Source organism: Propithecus coquereli, unplaced genomic scaffold (genome assembly GCF_000956105.1).
Source record: "Propithecus coquereli isolate 6110/MARCELLA unplaced genomic scaffold, Pcoq_1.0 Scaffold358, whole genome shotgun sequence".
In the NCBI taxonomy this organism is placed as follows: Eukaryota; Metazoa; Chordata; class Mammalia; order Primates; family Indriidae; genus Propithecus; species Propithecus coquereli.
Genome location: NW_012149263.1, coordinates 809,543 through 826,477, shown reverse-complemented (window position 1 = coordinate 826,477; position 16,935 = coordinate 809,543). Strand labels below are relative to the sequence as shown.

Here is a 16,935-nt window from a genome sequence, read left to right as displayed (position 1 = left end):
CAGTGACAGGAGGGGATCTGGGATTGTCACATAGAAGAGGAGGTAGAGTGTGTAGGAGAAATAATATACAGTCATCCCTCAGCATCCATGGGGGGCTTATTCTAAGACCCCCCACAGATGCCAAATCCACAGATGCTCAAGTCCCTTATATAAAATAGCATAGTATTTGCACATAACCTATGCTCATCTTCCCGTATACTTTAAATCATCTCTAGATTACTTACAGTACTTAATACAATGGAAATGCTATGTAAATAGCTGTTATATGGCATTATTTAGAAAATAATGACAAGAAAAAACATCTGTATATGTTCAGGACAGATGCAAACCATCTGTTTTTTCCTGAATGTTTTCAAACCATGGTTGGTGGAATCCATGGATGCAGAAGCCGCGGTTACAGAAGGTTGACTGTGATGGGTGTCTGGTAACCAAGCTGATGGGTTGTGTTAGAAACTGGCTAGATGCTCAGGAATCCCTTTTTCTCTTCCCGGACGCGCAGCTTCCCTGACACGACACTCGGTGCTCACCTGAGGACTGCAGGTTCAGGTAATGGGCTGGTTAAGTCGTGATGAGGACAGTGCCTCGTGATTCTGAGTCGCTAAACATCAGGCTGTGCCTTCTCGTGGTCAGATGTTTCTATGTAGGTGTGGCTGCCCTGAAGGCCAGTGGGAAGGAAGGAGGGAGGTGAAGTCCCTGAGAACTAGAGATCAACTGTGACTTGACAGCTGCTGTCACATCCTTGAAATCCTGTCGACTCCACTTTCCACTTTGGTCTGAAGGCAGCAGTAGCCACGACGTTCTCACGTGTCTCGAATCAAGTGGCCTTTAACAATTCATCCTTTAGGTGATAGGCCTACCTATAGTTTAGGAAACCCTCCTGCATGGTCTATTTTTAAAAATAAAATTTTAAAAAGGAGCCAAATGGTACAAAGGTGCATGTGCTTCCATGTAAAAATTTTAATGATGACCTCTGAGGTTACTTGCTGGATTAGAGTGATTGTACGACGGTGTTTTATATTTCGACAAATACCCTAAACGACTCTTGCAAGGGGCACATCTCTGACTTGCTCTCTCAGACCAATGTGTGTGAGACGCCTGTGATGATGATGATGATAAAAATCGCTACTGATACTATGTTATAGTGAATAGTAATTGTGTGCCATGCCCTGTGCAAAGCACTTTTTATATGACTTCCAGTGAGGTGTGTAGTGTTACTTTACCTACTTTATTCACCGGGTTTTAGTGAGTGTCCCCTTCTCAACCTGGAGACAGCATCGCAGTTCTCCCGCGGACTTGCGGAGGCACCGAGCGCCGGAAGGAATCATGCTCCGAGAGGCCAGGAAGCATCTAGACAGGCCTTGCTGGGTTTCCCTACCCAGTGTGTTAGCATCAGATCATACCCTTTTTAGGCAACCATATTTCTACACAGCTGTCTATGTTTCATTGAAGCTAAGCGTAAAAATGGACAATTTCCCCCGTATCTTTCGAGTTTTCATTTTGAAGGGTCCATATATACGCGTTAAATAAATTTGTATGCCTTTCTCCTGTTAATCGATCTGCCTCATGCCAGTCATTTTCAGTGAACCTTGACCCCTACACCTGTTACAGACCTTTCAGTGTGGGTCACTGCCAGGGAAATCTGTGTGCGTCTTCTTTAAGAGGAAGCAAAGCCACGCCTCGCTTGCAGCCTTGGGATGCTGCTGCTCAGATAACAGGAAGTGCGCGCCAAGTTCCACCCGGATTCAGGTCCGACACTCCATTACCCAGAAGGCAGTGCCTGGAGCGCCGGAGGCAGGCGCCGGCCGATGACGGAGGCGCAGGGGGCGTTCCCGGCGGCAGTGGGCGGGGCCTCGGCTTCGTGTATCAGGACGGGGCTGGGAGGGCTGGAACGGAGGGCTGAGGCTGCTCCCCCGGGCTTTCGAGACCGAGCAGGAAAGGACCGTGAAGAGAACAGGACCCCTTACGCTTTCGTGCTAGCCGCGACCCCGCCCCAGCAGGGTTGCCCGCCGAGTGCTTTCCGGGGCTCTGTCCCGCAGCGCCCGGAGACGGCGCCTTGAGTCTTGTGGTCAGTCCGCACCGCGGAGACTGGGATCCGACGCCGCCAGGGCGGGAGCGAGGGTCGGCTGAGCCCGCCGCACCGGTTTCCGTCGCCGCCACTCAAGGCCTCGCTCCGCCCACTGGGTCCGATGGCGGCGCCGGCGTTGGTGAGTGGGGGGGTTCGCAGGCCACGCGAGCTGGGTCGCCGCCCGCGCGGTCCCTTCAATGTGACATAGGGGATCCTGGCACTCTGCGCCTTTCCCTTTTGATGCCCTTGGATCTGGAGATGCTGGAGGGGGTGGGGTAAGAGGACGGGGCCGATCACCTCCAAAGCCAGGTCCTGACTTCAGAGGGTGGAAGGAGGGGTCCCCGTGACCATGTACGGGAGTTTGTGTCTCTTGGAATGTAAGCACACGGCAGGCCCAAGTTACTGTGCAGCGTGTCACCCCGTTCGCTCATCACAGCCCTGATCTCCTCCTTCAGGACTTGTTTATCCATTTTCCCTCACCTGGCCTGCCTCTGACTTCATTCCAGCCTGTTCGAGGGTCCCTTCAGAGAGTTCTTCCCTGGTTGCCTCTTCTGAAATCTCCTAATCTTTGTAGTCGTGTCACTCTTTTGTTGTTTTCTAGAATCTTCTGACGTTAGCTTGCTGGTTTATTGTTGAGGATCTTTCCCCATCCCCGGAATGAGAGCTCTTATTCTCTTTTTTTATCCTCGGGCCTAGTGCAGTTCTGGCCTGTACCACTTACCCAGTAAGCAATTGATGAATGAAAGAGTCTACCTTCTGGGGCTCCCGTCATACTTAGATTTAATCCAAACGCCCCACCAGGGCTGCAGAGTCTCTGTCCGGGCCGCCAGACCATCGCCCCACCCCTTCCACTCTTCTCTCCTGAACATGCTAAGCTTGCTGTCCACTTCTTTCTGTCACATTGTCCCCAGATCTCTGCAGGCTGCCCCTTGGACGTGTGCTGCACTGAGCTTTCCCAGGGTGCTATAGGAGCAAATAGGAAAAATACTAATCACAAAACAACAAATAATAGCTGGTCTTCATTGAGCCCTTGATATGCACTGAGGGACAGTTTCTATTTACCACTTCATTTAATCCCCTCCTTCTCAGAGTAAGATTCTTTCATTTTCTTTGCTTTACAGAAGAGGAACTGGAGACTCAGAAAGATTGTTAACTACCCAAGGTCACGCAGTTCATAAGTAGCAGAGACACATCCAGCATGTTGACCACAAGAGCCTACACTGTTTAACCAACCCTCCACGCACAGTGGGTTGGGGGACCTGCAGGGTGATACCTAAAGTAAACTTTGCAAGGGGAGGGTACAGGCCTTTCTCTGGGAGGTGAGCATGGGAGTGAGGGGGACTTTGGGGAATCTTCCAGGCAAAGGGAACTGCGTAGACAAAGGCATGGAGTGTTTTTTGTTCAAGGAGGCATGAGAAGGCCGGGGCGTTGCCAAGAGCTCCCTTCACCTGCTGAGATGTATCTCAGGAAGGTGAGATTTTGTGGTCATCTGATGGATCCTCATCCCGCCATCCCATCCTCACCCAGGACAGACATCATGCTCAAGGCTGCCGCCCAGCTTCGTAGAGCCGCAGCCTGCGTTGTCTTTAGCAGCTTGTGTTATCTGGTACTTAAGTAGTGACACCTTGGGGAAGTGTGCTAACAGTGGCTCAGAAGGAAAAAGAATAGGCTGGTAGTCCCTTGTGGAATCTTCCAAGGTGTCTGCATGTCCCAGCTGCAGCTTGAGGGCAGGGAGAGCTTGTTTGAGCCCTGCCATGCCCGGGGCAGTTGGCACCTCTTCAGGAGCTGCTTCTGTAAGGCAGGTGATGAGAGGGCCCCTCTCCTCCTGTATCTATGGGAATATTGTCAGGAGTGGCTGACTTGATTGCAACTGTAGAAATTATTGGACATGCTTCTCGCCCTTGTCCCTTTGGCTTCCCTGTGGTCGTGGAGGATTGTGGGGATTATACCCGCAGACTCTGGGCCAGAGGGCCCTGGGTTCAGATCCTGCCTCTGTTCGTTAGACACACAACTCTGAGTGACTTGACTCTGGGCCTCAGCTTGCCGACTGTGAAATGGAGACGATGATGGCATTTACCTCACGGGCTGTGGGCAGTTGGTAAAATTCACAAGCACACATCGTGACGTGTGCTGGGCACTGCAGCGTTTGCTCGGCGAACATTTTCTCTAATTCTCACAACAGTCTGGTAAAGTAAGAACTATTGTACTGATGTGGAAGCTGAGGCTCACAGAAATTAAGAGACTTCCCCAAGGTCACACATCTGTCACGTGTTGGTTCAAGAGGCTGGATTGAAACCCCAGAAGTCTGGTTTCAGACTTTAGTTGCCTTAACACAGCTCGGAGAGCCCGCAGGTGCAGGCAGACAGTGTGGACCAGCGGGGCCGGCTGCTGCTGCTGTCGTCATCGTTTGGATTCTTATTTTTTCCCTCACTCTTCTAACATCCCAGAGCACTTACTGTCTTCTCCTCTCAGTCCACATGGGATTATCGTTGTCTTGTGTCGTTCTCTGATGGCTTCCCACGTCAGAGGCTGTCTCTCCCAGCCCTCTATTCTGTCAAGGGTACCGTCTGCCTCTGCGGAGCTGAGGTCTTAAGAGATGCTCAGTGGTTCAGGCCGTGGGGCTCCTGGACTTTTGCCAGTGACCAAGCAATAGGCTCTAATTTCATCTAATAGCTGCACAGCCACCCTGTCACCTCTGTTTGACTTTCAGGCTTTGGTATCATTTGAAGATGTGGCTGTGACCTTCACTGGGGAGGAGTGGGGGCACCTGGACCTGGCGCAGAGGACCCTGTACCAGGAAGTGATGCTGGAGACCTGCGGGCTCTTTGTCTCCCTGGGTAAGGCCTCATTTCCGTCCCCTGTGGGAGACCCACAGCCTCTTCCATTCCACCTCTTTCTCTAGGCCCGACGGGTTGAGATGCCCTCAGGAGCCCACCTCCCCTTCTCCCTCCAGCCGCAGCGCGCTGTGGTGTCGCGTCCTCTTGTTTGGTTTCCCTATATCTCCATCAGGGCTTACTGTGTAAGGAACACGGTCCTTCTCAACCCTTCATCCCAGTGTAGCACAAGCTGGCCTCAGTCTGATGTCCTCGGTTGAGTCAAATGTCCTCACAGCCCAGTTAGCAGGACCTGTGGGTAATGGGAGGTTCTCCAGGAAGAGAGTGACGTAGACAGGCAGTAAGAAGGTATTTGTCATCCGTGCTACCAGTATCTGTTTAAGCAACACAATCTTGGCTGAAAGTCTTCTTTGACCACTGGTACCTGCACGGTTGAGTTGACCCTTATTTCTTTAAGGCCTGTGTGTTGCTTCTCTGCTAGTACTGGAGATGATTTTAGAGGATATGGAGACACATTATCAAATGGTACTGATGGCCATCTGAGAAAGCTGGGGTTTTTCTTTCTCTTTCCTGCCTCTTGATCGTTGAATCCTGGCTTAGTGCCGAGTCTTTTAACACTTCCAAAACTGTTGGCTAAATTCCTCCTCAGCAGGAAGAATAGTCTCAAACTGCCAGACTTGAACAGGTAACATAAGCTTGCTGGGACTTAAAACTATTATTTTGATTTCATCATTTTTATAGTAACCTTTCATGTAAGGCCATGTGATCTGATATCTGTAAAGCACTTAAAAGAGACCTGGGAACATAGCAAATGCTATACATGTATTTGTTATCAAATGCATAAATCCCAAATGTTCTCCCACCTAAACCTTTCATGGCCAGTTTACCCACAGATTGGTCTGAGTAGGAATTGAGTGGAGGCTCAAGCTCCCACTTTTCCCAGATGTCACCTCTGACGAGGCTCTCCCAGCCTTGCGTCCCCACAGTCTCTCCCCAGATGTCAGTCATCGTGAAGTAAGTACAATGTTCTTTTATGACAGTTGCGATTAGTTGTTGAAAGGAGATGTGCGGGGAACGGCATTCCAGGTGGAAGGACCAACATAAGCAGAGTCCCTTAGGGGGCAGGGAGCACGATCCTTAACAGAGATGCAGGAAAGTCTCATTCACCTTTTCCACTGCCCCATCTCTGAGCTCCGTGCTGGGCTTATGGCAGACATCAGTGAACACTTGCCAAGTGACAACTGGATGCATTCTGGCCGGCGGGGCAAGATTTTCTCATGGATGTTCTCGTGGGTCTTGGTGCCTCAGTCATTGACTTCCCTCCAGAGTCTTGTCTTTTAGCCTTCACATTTGGCGAAATGTGTTTGGCTGCATGTAACAGAAGACCACTTTATACCGGTTTCACTCTGAAAAGCATGTAGCACTTGGCCTCATGGGAAGCCCTGAGATGGTGCCATTCATCAGTTGATGTAGACCAGTGTTTTTTAACTATCTCTGGGCACCAAAATCACCTGGGGAGCTTTGAAAACTACCAGTTGTCAGTCCTGATGCTCAGAGATTTGGTTTATTTTGTTCTACCTTGCATTGCTAGGTAGTCTTGATGCACAGGGAGGTTGACTCCTACTGAGTTAGGTTAATTAGGGAATATCTTGCAGAGGGTAGGGGGATGGTTCCTCTTTCTGGGTTTTCATGGCAGTATATTAATGGTATATACTCCTTTAAACTTCAGACTTTTCCTTTTGTCGTTACCTATTTACCCATGTTTCATTTATTTCCCCTGCACAGGGCATCCTGTTCCCAAACCAGAGCTGATCTACCTACTGGAGCACGGGCAGGAACTACGGGCAGTGCAGAGAGGCCTCCCCCAAAGCACCTGTGCAAGTAGGTGGCTGTGAGTCTGGCAGTTGGTGCCATGGGTGGCTGCTTTTTTGTGGTGTTGGGTATCATGGAGTCCTTTGAATTGTGGCCCCTCTGTCTTCCCACCCCCAACGCAAAGCCTTTGCCTTTACTTATGTTAGAATATGGTATATTAGATACGAGACAGGCTCTGGGCTTTACTGATTGGCCACTCACCAGCCTCAGGACCCCAGGGACGTTGCGTGGCCTTGCTGTGCCTTGGTGTACGAGTTGGGCTGAGTTAATGCCAACTGCTGTGGATAAACTCCAAAATCGTGGTAACTCAAGAGATGGAGTCTTTTTTTCTCATTCCTGCAATAGTCCAACATGGGTCAACAGGAGGGCTCTGTACTGCATACTTATTTAGGGATCAGGTACCTTCTATTATCAATATGTGGCTTTAAGGTTGCCCTGGCTGAGAGGGCCAGGAGAGAAGGGCCGTAGTCACGTCCACTTGCGCACATTCTCATTTCTATGTCCCATCCGTGGGCCAGGAGTCCAGGCACAGCTTACCTGGGTGCCCTGCAAGGCTGCACTTGTAGGCAGCTCACAGCACGTCAGCGCACGTCTTCAGATGAGACAACTGTGGGAGACTCCGGCAAGATGGGTGCTACAGTCTTGTAAAATTACGTATATTTTATCATGTATGTTCCATTACCTTTGCCGTATGCTGTTCTTCGGAAGCAAATCAAGGTCCTGCCAACATGCTAGTGGAGGGTGTCATAAAAGGATATGAACACTGTAAGTGAGTTTTATGCTTCTTCAGAGATTTCCTACCTCTTCTACGTTTTCATCCCTTCTCTAAACTCAACATAAAAAACATGAAGTTTCTGACACTTGGCAGAAACATAAAATTAAAAAATGCTCTTGCCTCTCCAACAGTATCTAAATATCGTTGATTGTATTTCACCCGAACAACCTAGCTTACTGGAGGAGTTCTCTCATTCTTGGAAGACACATCTCCATAGGACCTCTTCTTTACTATTTTCTTCTTTCATTTTTGTACTGAGGTGTAGTTTACACACAGCGAATATGCAGATCTTGAAGGTTCATCTCTATGAAATTTTACGTACGTATAAATCAGAGAAACCACCACAGCAGGTCAAGAAATAGGGCATTTCCAGCACTTCACAGTCTCCTTGTGCTGCCTCTTTGTAAATATCTCCTTCTATAACAGATCATGTTTAGACTCTGTCACCGCACATTAGTTTTGAAGGCATATAAATAGGACCCTGTATTTTGTCATGTCTGTCTTCTTTTGATAATCTTTATGATTCAGACGCATTCACGTGGTTGCATAGAGTTGGAGTTAGTTCATTGCTGTGCAATCTCATTAAACGAATAGACTAAGCCATGGGAGAGAGTCTTCATTGTTCCACATACTCCTGAGCGGTTGGTTATCTTTTCCGTTATTCTTTGAGGCCCAGTAGTGGTGTTTCTTAGCACCACAGCACCAAAAGTGTTCTTACTCAGGTCTCTGGTGCCACCCTGGTGGCCAAATGCAACAACTATAATAGTGAGAATGGACAGTGGTCTATAATTTACTGAACATTTATCCTCTGCCATGCACACGAGTGGTTTACATGCTTTTCTCATGTTAACACTCACAACAACTCGTAAGGCAGGATCTGAGAGTCATCCAGTTTTTCAGATGAGGAAATTGAGTCTTAGAAAAGTACGTGAGTCTGCTCTGGCTGCTGTAATAAAATGCTATAGGCTGGGTGGCTTATACAACAGAAATGATTTTCTCTCAGTTCTGGGGGCTAGAAGTTCAAGGTCAGGGTGCCAGCTTGGTTGGGTTCTGGTCAGGGCCCTCTTCCTGGCTTGCAGATGGCCGCATTCCTACTCTGTGCTCACGTGGCCTTTCCTCGGTGTGTACACAGAGGTGGGGAGTGACAGAGCTCTCCAGGTGTTTCTTCTGATAAGGACACTAATCCTGTCAAGTCAGGGCCCCACCCTCATGACCTCACGTAGCCTTAGTTGTTAATACTTCCATAAAGGCTCTGTCTCTAAATGCAGTCAGATTGGGAGCCAGGGCTTCAACATATGAATTTGGAGGGAACATGAACATTCAGTCCATAACGAAAAGTTAATTTGCCAAGCACATTTAGCTTGGCAGAGGCAGGATTTAAAATGAGCTGTTCTGGCTCCGTACCCCACACTCTTAACCACGATGCTCCGCTGACTTTCACCTCAGCAGAAACTCCTCTCACGGTTCATGCTGGAGCTTTTATAGCATTTGTCATCTAGTTTTCTCCTTCCCTCTTCTGACTTGACCTTCACTGTTGTCTTCTTACTCTGATCACTTCTTCACCATTACCCTCAGCAAGCATCCCCCAGCCCTTTTCATTCTGTGCACTTTCTCTGGGTTTACTCACTGGTGTTCGTGCTGTCAACTTCACCCCGGGTGTGGCAGGTCTCACAGTACAGACACGACGACTAATAAACGCCGATTGCTGACTCAGTGCCCGGTGCCTTGTTAAGCTTCGTACGTGTGCTGTTCACTTCATCCTCACCACGGTCCTTTCACGGAACCTTGAGGGATTTGAGTGGGTCACAGAGGTAGGGTGGCGTATTGCTGGAATTTCACACTGAGGTGTTTGTTGTCAGAGACCCTGAAGTTACCTACGACTCTCTGTAGGCCCTCTGACTTTTATAATTGTCTTAAGGTGCACAGATGTAGAAAAATTATAAATCATGATTTATGACACATCGTCATTGTTGGTCAGTGCATGTTCTGGATTTTGTTGTTGTTGTTTTATTTTCTTTCACTTCATTTTGTTAATGTATTTATTTATTCACTCGTCTTTAAAAAGATTGTATGAACTCCTGCAAACCCTTCACCCAAGTACAAGAAGGTTACCTCCCTCCTCCATTTGTTCCCACTCTTGTGCTGACTCCCATGCCTAGACAGCCAGTTTACCTTGGATTTGGTATTCCATTGATCTATTCTCTGGGAAGATTCGGGGAGGGGGGTTGGATAAATATAGGCTATTCAGATATTGTCTTTTTTTTGTATCAGTTTTGGTAATTTGAGTCATTTAAGGAATTTGTCCACTTTAATTTATCTACCCATTAATTTTTTAAATTGTTTCATCTTAAAATGGTAAGTTTTATGTTGTGTATATTTTACCACAAAAAAGTCATAAAAATAAATTTAAGATACATTCATATTTCACTGTACTTGTGTGTGTGCATTTTGCTTTTCTGTGAACATTATAAAAGGTGTATCATATTTTATATTGTCTCCTAGGATTTTCACTCTTTATCAACAGTATGTTAGTAAGATTCATGATGCTTGTAGTTGTAGTTCACTCATTTTTTTTTCTGCTATAGTCAATTGCATGAATATAACACATTGTATTTATCCATTTTCAGGGATAGTTTGAAAATGTTTATTTATAGTTTTTTGTTCTTGCAAACAATGCTGCCGTGAAAATTCATATGCACGTGTCCTCGTGCACACGTGTAGGAGTTTCTCTTAGTAAGGTTCCTGGGCCTGGAATTTTTGGATCATAAGGTAAGCAAAAGGAGAACTTTACTGGATGATGCTCTGTTGTTTTCTAAAATGGTTATTATACCTGTTGACATTTCACTTGCATTGTTAGAACAATTCCATGGGTCCACATCTCTCTGATACTTGATATTGTGAGGTTCTTAAGTGTTTTCAATCTAGTAGGTATAAAGTGGTATCTCATTGTGGTCTTAATTTGCTTTTCCCTCATTACCAAGAAAGTTGACCACTTCTTCCTATGCTGATTGGCCAATGTATATCTTCTGTGCACTGTCAGTTCACAGGAGTAAGTTCATTTTTTATTTTGGGAGTACAGTGAACTTCCCGACCATAATTGTGAGTTTGTTTGTTTCTCTTTTCATCTCAGTTTCTGATGCATGTATTGTGAGGCTCTGGCGTTTGGTGCACACAGATTTAGGATTGTTACGTCTTCCTGGTGGATTGGTCTTTTTATCATTAGGTACTGCCCCTCTTTTTCTCATTGTCTTTGGTCTGTCGTTTGCTCTCTGATATTAATATTACCACCTTTGTTTGCATTTTTGTTTTTTATTATATTTAGTCAAATTGACAAGTCTTTTATGAGTAATGCTTTCGTATCTTGTTTAGGACATCTTTCTCAAAATCTATGCATGTTTAGCCTCTGACAGTTAAATCATAATCAGTCTGGAGGTAATTCTGTGTGTGGTATGAGGTAGGGATACAATTTCATTTTTTCCCATATGGCAAATAATTTTTCTAGATCCATTTATTGACTAGCTCCTTCTTTTCCCTCTGGCCTTCTCTGCTACTTATATCATACATCAAAGTTCCATATATATATTTCTGAACTCTCTTATTTGATTTTTTCCTTTGTTTATCTTATATCTATGTATACATCACACTGCTTCAATGTATGTAATTTCGTCACAATACTGATTCCTCATAGAGCGTGTCCCCTGCTTTATTCTTCTTCAGAGTTACCATAGTTCCTCTATAAATTCCACAATCACTTTGTCAATATCCATGAAAAATCCTATTGGGATTTTATCTGATGTTGTACTGAATTTATAGATGAATTGGTAGAGAATTGACAACTTTGCATTATTAATTGCTCTTTTCATATAGATCTTCTTTAATAAGAAGTTTTACAGTTTTCTTCGTCTAGATGTTATCTATTTTGTGTCTGTTTACCTAGTTTTTCTTCAGGCCTAGAAGACTCAGTATGTTCATCCAGTTGCTCTCACCTTCCGTCGCTGTTACACAGGCTACAATCCTGAGATCTGTTTCTTCTCTGTTCCTGCCTGCCCCTCTGTCCTCATCCCCACCATCGTCTTATCCTGTTCACTTGCTTGGCGTTCAGCACTCCCTCAAGACTCTAAACATTTGTACTTTCTGTCTTCGTCTGCTGCAATTTTTTCCCCTAATTCCTCTGTCTGGGAATTGCTATTCTCCTTTATAAATAAATTCACATCGGCTCACAGCTATAATCCCGGCATTTTGAGAGGCTGAGGCAGGAGGACCGCTTGAGGCCAGGAGTTCAAGACCAGCCTGGGCAACACAGCAAGATCCCACATCCACAGAAAATTAGCCAGGTGTGTTAGTGTGCACCTGTAGTCCCAGCTACTTGTGAGCCTGAGGCAGGAGGCTCCGTTGAGCCCAGGAGTTTGAGGCTACAATGAGCTATAATCGTGCCACTGCACTGCAGCCTAGGCGACAGAGTGGGACCCTGTCTCTATTAAAAAAAAGAAAGAAAAAAAAAAAAAAGAAAGAAGCTCACATAGCACCTTTTCTGGGTAGCCACCACTGATCTCTTTTTGTCTCCTATCTGTGCCAAGTTGGGTGTGCCTTTCCTATGTTGTAGCACCTTGAGAGTGCCTCTCTTAGAGCACATTCATTACACACATTGTAATCCTTACTCTGGCCACCCTCCCTCATTTGGGAGAGTGGGGAGGAGTCTCCACTCCAGATTCTCTGTCCCTTGTCCCAGCTCTTCCTCCTGGGTTTCCTTTTAAAGGTGTCAAGAGTTCAGAGATTAGTAAAGAAATTGAAAACCTTGCAAAACTGCAAAAATATAGTAGGCATCAGAGGTGCTATTTTCATCTTCTTCCTTATACTAAAGTAGTGATTTTGTGTGTTCTATGTTGACATCACTAACAGATGGCTTTTTTATATTGGATTTCCTTCAGGTGAAAAACCAAAACCTGAGACTACAGAGCCTACTGCTTCTCAGTTGGCCTTCTCCAAGGAATCCTCTTTCCAGGAACAACTGGCATGGAGATCCTCAAGGGATTCCAGGTTGGGGAAAGCCAGAGATGAGGAAAGGCTATCAGAAATGCAGGGAGGGAATTTGAGGCCAAGAACAGACCTCTACCAGGAGACGTGCCCTGGGAAGTTGAACCATAAACGCGATAATTTGGAGACAGATGATAGTCTTGGTTTAAGGGTTTTACAGGAACGAATCGCTCCACAAGATGCTCTCCATGAACATGATTCTCAAGGACCGGGAAAAAGCCACATGATTGATGTAAGGAATAACCCTTACAAATGCAAGGAATGTGGAAAAGGGTTTAGCAAGAATTGGGCCCTTGCTCGGCATCAACAGATTCATGCTGGAGTGAAGCCCTATGAATGCAACGAGTGTGGGAAAGCATGTCGTTATATGGCCGACTTCATTCGACACATGAGGTTTCATACTGGGGAAAAACCATACAAGTGTATAGAGTGTGGGAAAGCCTTCAAACGCAGGTCTCACCTCACAGAGCACCAGCGTATTCACACCGGAGATAAGCCCTATGAGTGCAAAGAATGTGGGAAAGCTTTCACCCACCGCTCTTCTTTTATCCAGCATAATATGACGCACACTAGAGAAAAGCCCTTTTTATGCAAAGAATGTGGGAAAGCTTTTTACTACAGCTCTTCATTTGCTCAACACATGAGGATTCATACTGGAAAGAAACTCTATGAGTGCCGCGAATGTGGAAAAGCCTTTACTCACCGCTCCACTTTTATCCAGCATAACATGGCCCATACGGGAGAAAAACCCTTTTTGTGTAAAGAATGTGGAAAAGCTTTTTGCCTCAACTCATCCTTCACTCAACACATGAGGATTCACACTGGAGAGAAACCCTATGAGTGCAGTGACTGTGGAAAGGCCTTTACTCACCGCTCCACCTTTATCCGGCATAAGAGGACCCATACTGGAGAGAAGCCCTTTGAGTGCAAAGAATGTGGAAAGGCCTTTTGTGACAGCTCTTCCTTAATTCAGCACGTGAGGATCCACACTGGCGAGAAGCCCTATGAATGCAGTCAGTGTGGAAAGGCGTTTACACACCACTCTGTTTTTATCCGACATACTAGGACCCACAGTGGAGAAAAACCCTTGGAGTGCAAAGAATGTGCAAAAGCCTTTTACTATAGCTCTTCCTTCACTCGACACATGAGGATTCACACTGGAGAAAAGCCCTATGTTTGCAGAGAATGTGGAAAGGCTTTTACCCAGCCTGCAAATTTTGTTCGGCATAATAGGATCCACACTGGAGAAAAACCCTTTGAGTGCAAAGAATGTGAGAAGGCCTTTTGTGACAACTTTGCCTTAACTCAGCACATGAGAACTCACACGGGAGAGAAACCCTTTGAATGCAGTGAATGTGGAAAGACCTTCAGCCACAGTTCATCCTTTACTCACCATCGGAAGATTCATACCAGAGTTTAAAAGATGTAAGAAGGCCTTTTGCAAGTATGTTCACCTCAGTCAACTTCAGGGAACTCATACTGGTGAATACCTTTCCTTTTGATTGTAATTATTGAGGAAAATCTTTTGGCCAGAGAAATATCTTACTCAGTATCTGAGAATTCATACTAAAGAGAAACATAATTGTCATTCCTCTGAAGCTTTTTATGGCAGTTCATTGCTTGTCATCCAAAGAAGTATATTAGAAATTGACCCACTATAGAGGCTTACACTATACCTGAGAATCATCCAGGAGAGAGACCCAGTGGTTATCATGCATTTAGGTAAAATATCAGCAACAACTTTCCTCTTCATTTATATACTATAAATCCATCTCAAGAGTATTTTAATAGAACAAGGAGAGGTGGAGGGAGGGACTTAGAAGAGAAAGGAGAAATAAATGCATGCATGATTTCTTTTCACTTTCCCTGTTTATGACAATTTGTCATTTGGAGAGGTTGGGGATGGGGTTGGCCTCATCCCCTTTATATGTTTTTTATGTGTACATCCAGAGTCAGGAAAGTTGGACCATTGATGGCAGGCCTGGCAACATTTATTAAAGTAATTTTTGTTCCAAAACGTTGTTGTCTCTACTCTTCAAGTAATGTAAGTCTTTGTGCGAAATATAAAGGCTTGAGTCCTGAAATACTTAGACATACACATGCATACATTTTATTATACGCAGTGAATTCTTGTTATTGATGTTAGTTATGTTCTGTGAATTTGCTGTGCACACTGAATCAGTGAATACTGAACCATCGTTGCTAGGAGAAATACAGGGTTGGGTTCTGTGAGCCTCTGGTCCAAACATTTTCATCAACCAGTCACTATGTAACCTTTTATGGGTGTTTTCTTTCTGTTTAAAGACACCTTATCTAATATATATTTCTTTAAAACTTAAAATTACCATTCTTTATAATAAAATAATTTTAGCATTTTTGGGTAGTATACTCTGCTGTATTGTTACTGTGCTGCTTTAACTCTTTGAATTATATACACACAGTACACATACACAGTACTCACACAGTAAACACTCAGTGCTCATATACAGTAAACAGTAGTGTGAACACATAGTCCATGCTGTACAGTACGGTCATGCACATATAGTCCTAGAAAAAAATTAAAAGTCTGTTTTTGATGGAGCTACAAGATATGCAATGGGACAGTACACTGTGTGGTTACACTTCTTGACTTTGGCTTGCCCCAAGAAAACCAAGGGAGAAGTGGATGGAATTTATTCTGCAGAAGAGGAAGACATTTATGAGGCTGGCATGTCAACATCTGGCAGTTCTACCACAGGAATTTCACTCTCTCCACTTGTTGACAGTGTCAACAATTTTCCCTCCCGAACTGGCAGCTTGGAAAATTGTAATCTTTGTCTGCTTGGCTTTTCACTGCAAATCTTGTAAGTGTCCCAGCATAAGGGAGTGCAGCGGAGGTTAAAGGCTTAAATTTGAGGCTGCACTCAAGCATAGGGTCACCTTCTTCCATGTCACGGAAATTTTTTCCAAGGCAGAATTCCATCTGATATTTTGGCTGCTGTGAGAGACAATTCTTGGGGTCTCAGGCTGATTTTTATCACCAACCTTATCATCCCTAACTTCGATACCTTGTTTTACCATCTCACCCAGGTCTCTGTTGGTGGGTTCTAGAGCCTTTTCTGCCAGAGTTTCTTCCACATCTTCATGTTTTTGAAGGCTTTTTCACTTATTTGCCATGTGGTATGCATTATGTGTTTCACACTGTTCTTTATATTTTCTGTCATTCTTTCAAAGCCTTCTAAACTTTTCAGGCAGTTCGGCTCGTCAGTTATTTTTCCAACAGTTATTGACAGTCACCTGCTTGATACTATCCCAGTCTGTGCCAACACAATAACATTGCATATAGTGGCTGACTTCCAGCTGTCCATCGTAGTGGTTTCCTTGTTTGTGTTGAGAGTCTCACAGGCCTTGCTATAAAGGTCTCTTATGTTGTATATCTGGAAATCTTTTCAGTATACTTTGAGAGATTGGATGACAGATGTAGTATTTTGGAGCATGAAAAGAATGTCTAGGTCGGGGTAGGAATTTTCAGGTTCTTTAAAAAATATCCAAAATTAATAAAACCTTGAAGGCAAGGATTTTACATTGGAGATAACATTCAACTTCTTGGATGAAGCAGTTGAGACCAATCCCAGAATATTTCTGAAGTCACCCATGCTTTTTTGTCCACTTACACTGGACTGGCATGTGGTTCAGGTTTTTCTCTTTAAGTTCCTGCAGATTTGGGGAGTTTCATACATCATTCGTGGTTTGCACTTAAAGTCACCATTGGTATTGATGCACAGTAACAAAGTTGCACGATCTTTGAATGATTTAAAGCCAGGGACTTTCGAGGCCATTTGTGTGATGTAGGTTCATTTTTTTGGTAAAATGAGCCAGTCTCATAAAACCTGCTTTTTCACACAACTCTTTTCCTGTATAACACTTAGGTATGTAAATTCTTCTGTAGTCTTCCGATCTGCAGAACCTGCCTTACCTGCAAGTTTAACATCTTGGGAAAGAACCTGAACAAAAGGAAGCTTCCTGGTCTTGGTGGAGTCTTCATAGTATCTTTAGCCAAATTTAGTACCTAAATTTGCCAGTATGTCCCTTAATTGGGGAGCTCTAGGAGAACCTTTCTCCCCGTCTTGCCAAGTCAGAAGTGGAATCTTGGGGCATTCTAGGACTAGATCTACTACTTAGGGCAGAAAGCCGTGGCAGTCCCTCAAAGAGACAACACAAGCACTCAGAGCAGCATGCAGGGACACCAACAGGACCATAAGCCTTCCTAGGTGGTAAAGCCCACTGGGACAGCCACTTAGCAAGCTGAGCAGTTGAGGAGTGTCTCCTAAGTCCCCTCTTACCCATGACGAGACTGTCCTGTTCCTGATGCCATT

At 45.1% G+C, this 16,935-nt stretch overlaps 1 protein-coding gene across 1 annotated transcript; it reads left to right on the top strand.

Moving 5' to 3' along the window:
* Positions 1-2,186: 2,186 nt before the first annotated feature.
* ZNF599 (zinc finger protein 599) lies at positions 2,187-14,950 on the top strand. Its single transcript, XM_012651528.1, has 4 exons — positions 2,187-2,204; positions 4,776-4,902; positions 6,685-6,780; positions 12,475-14,950. The coding sequence occupies exons 1-4, from the start codon at positions 2,187-2,189 to the stop codon at positions 13,998-14,000; spliced, it is 1,767 nt and encodes a 588-aa protein (XP_012506982.1). The 3' UTR covers positions 14,001-14,950.
* Positions 14,951-16,935: the final 1,985 nt, after the last annotated feature.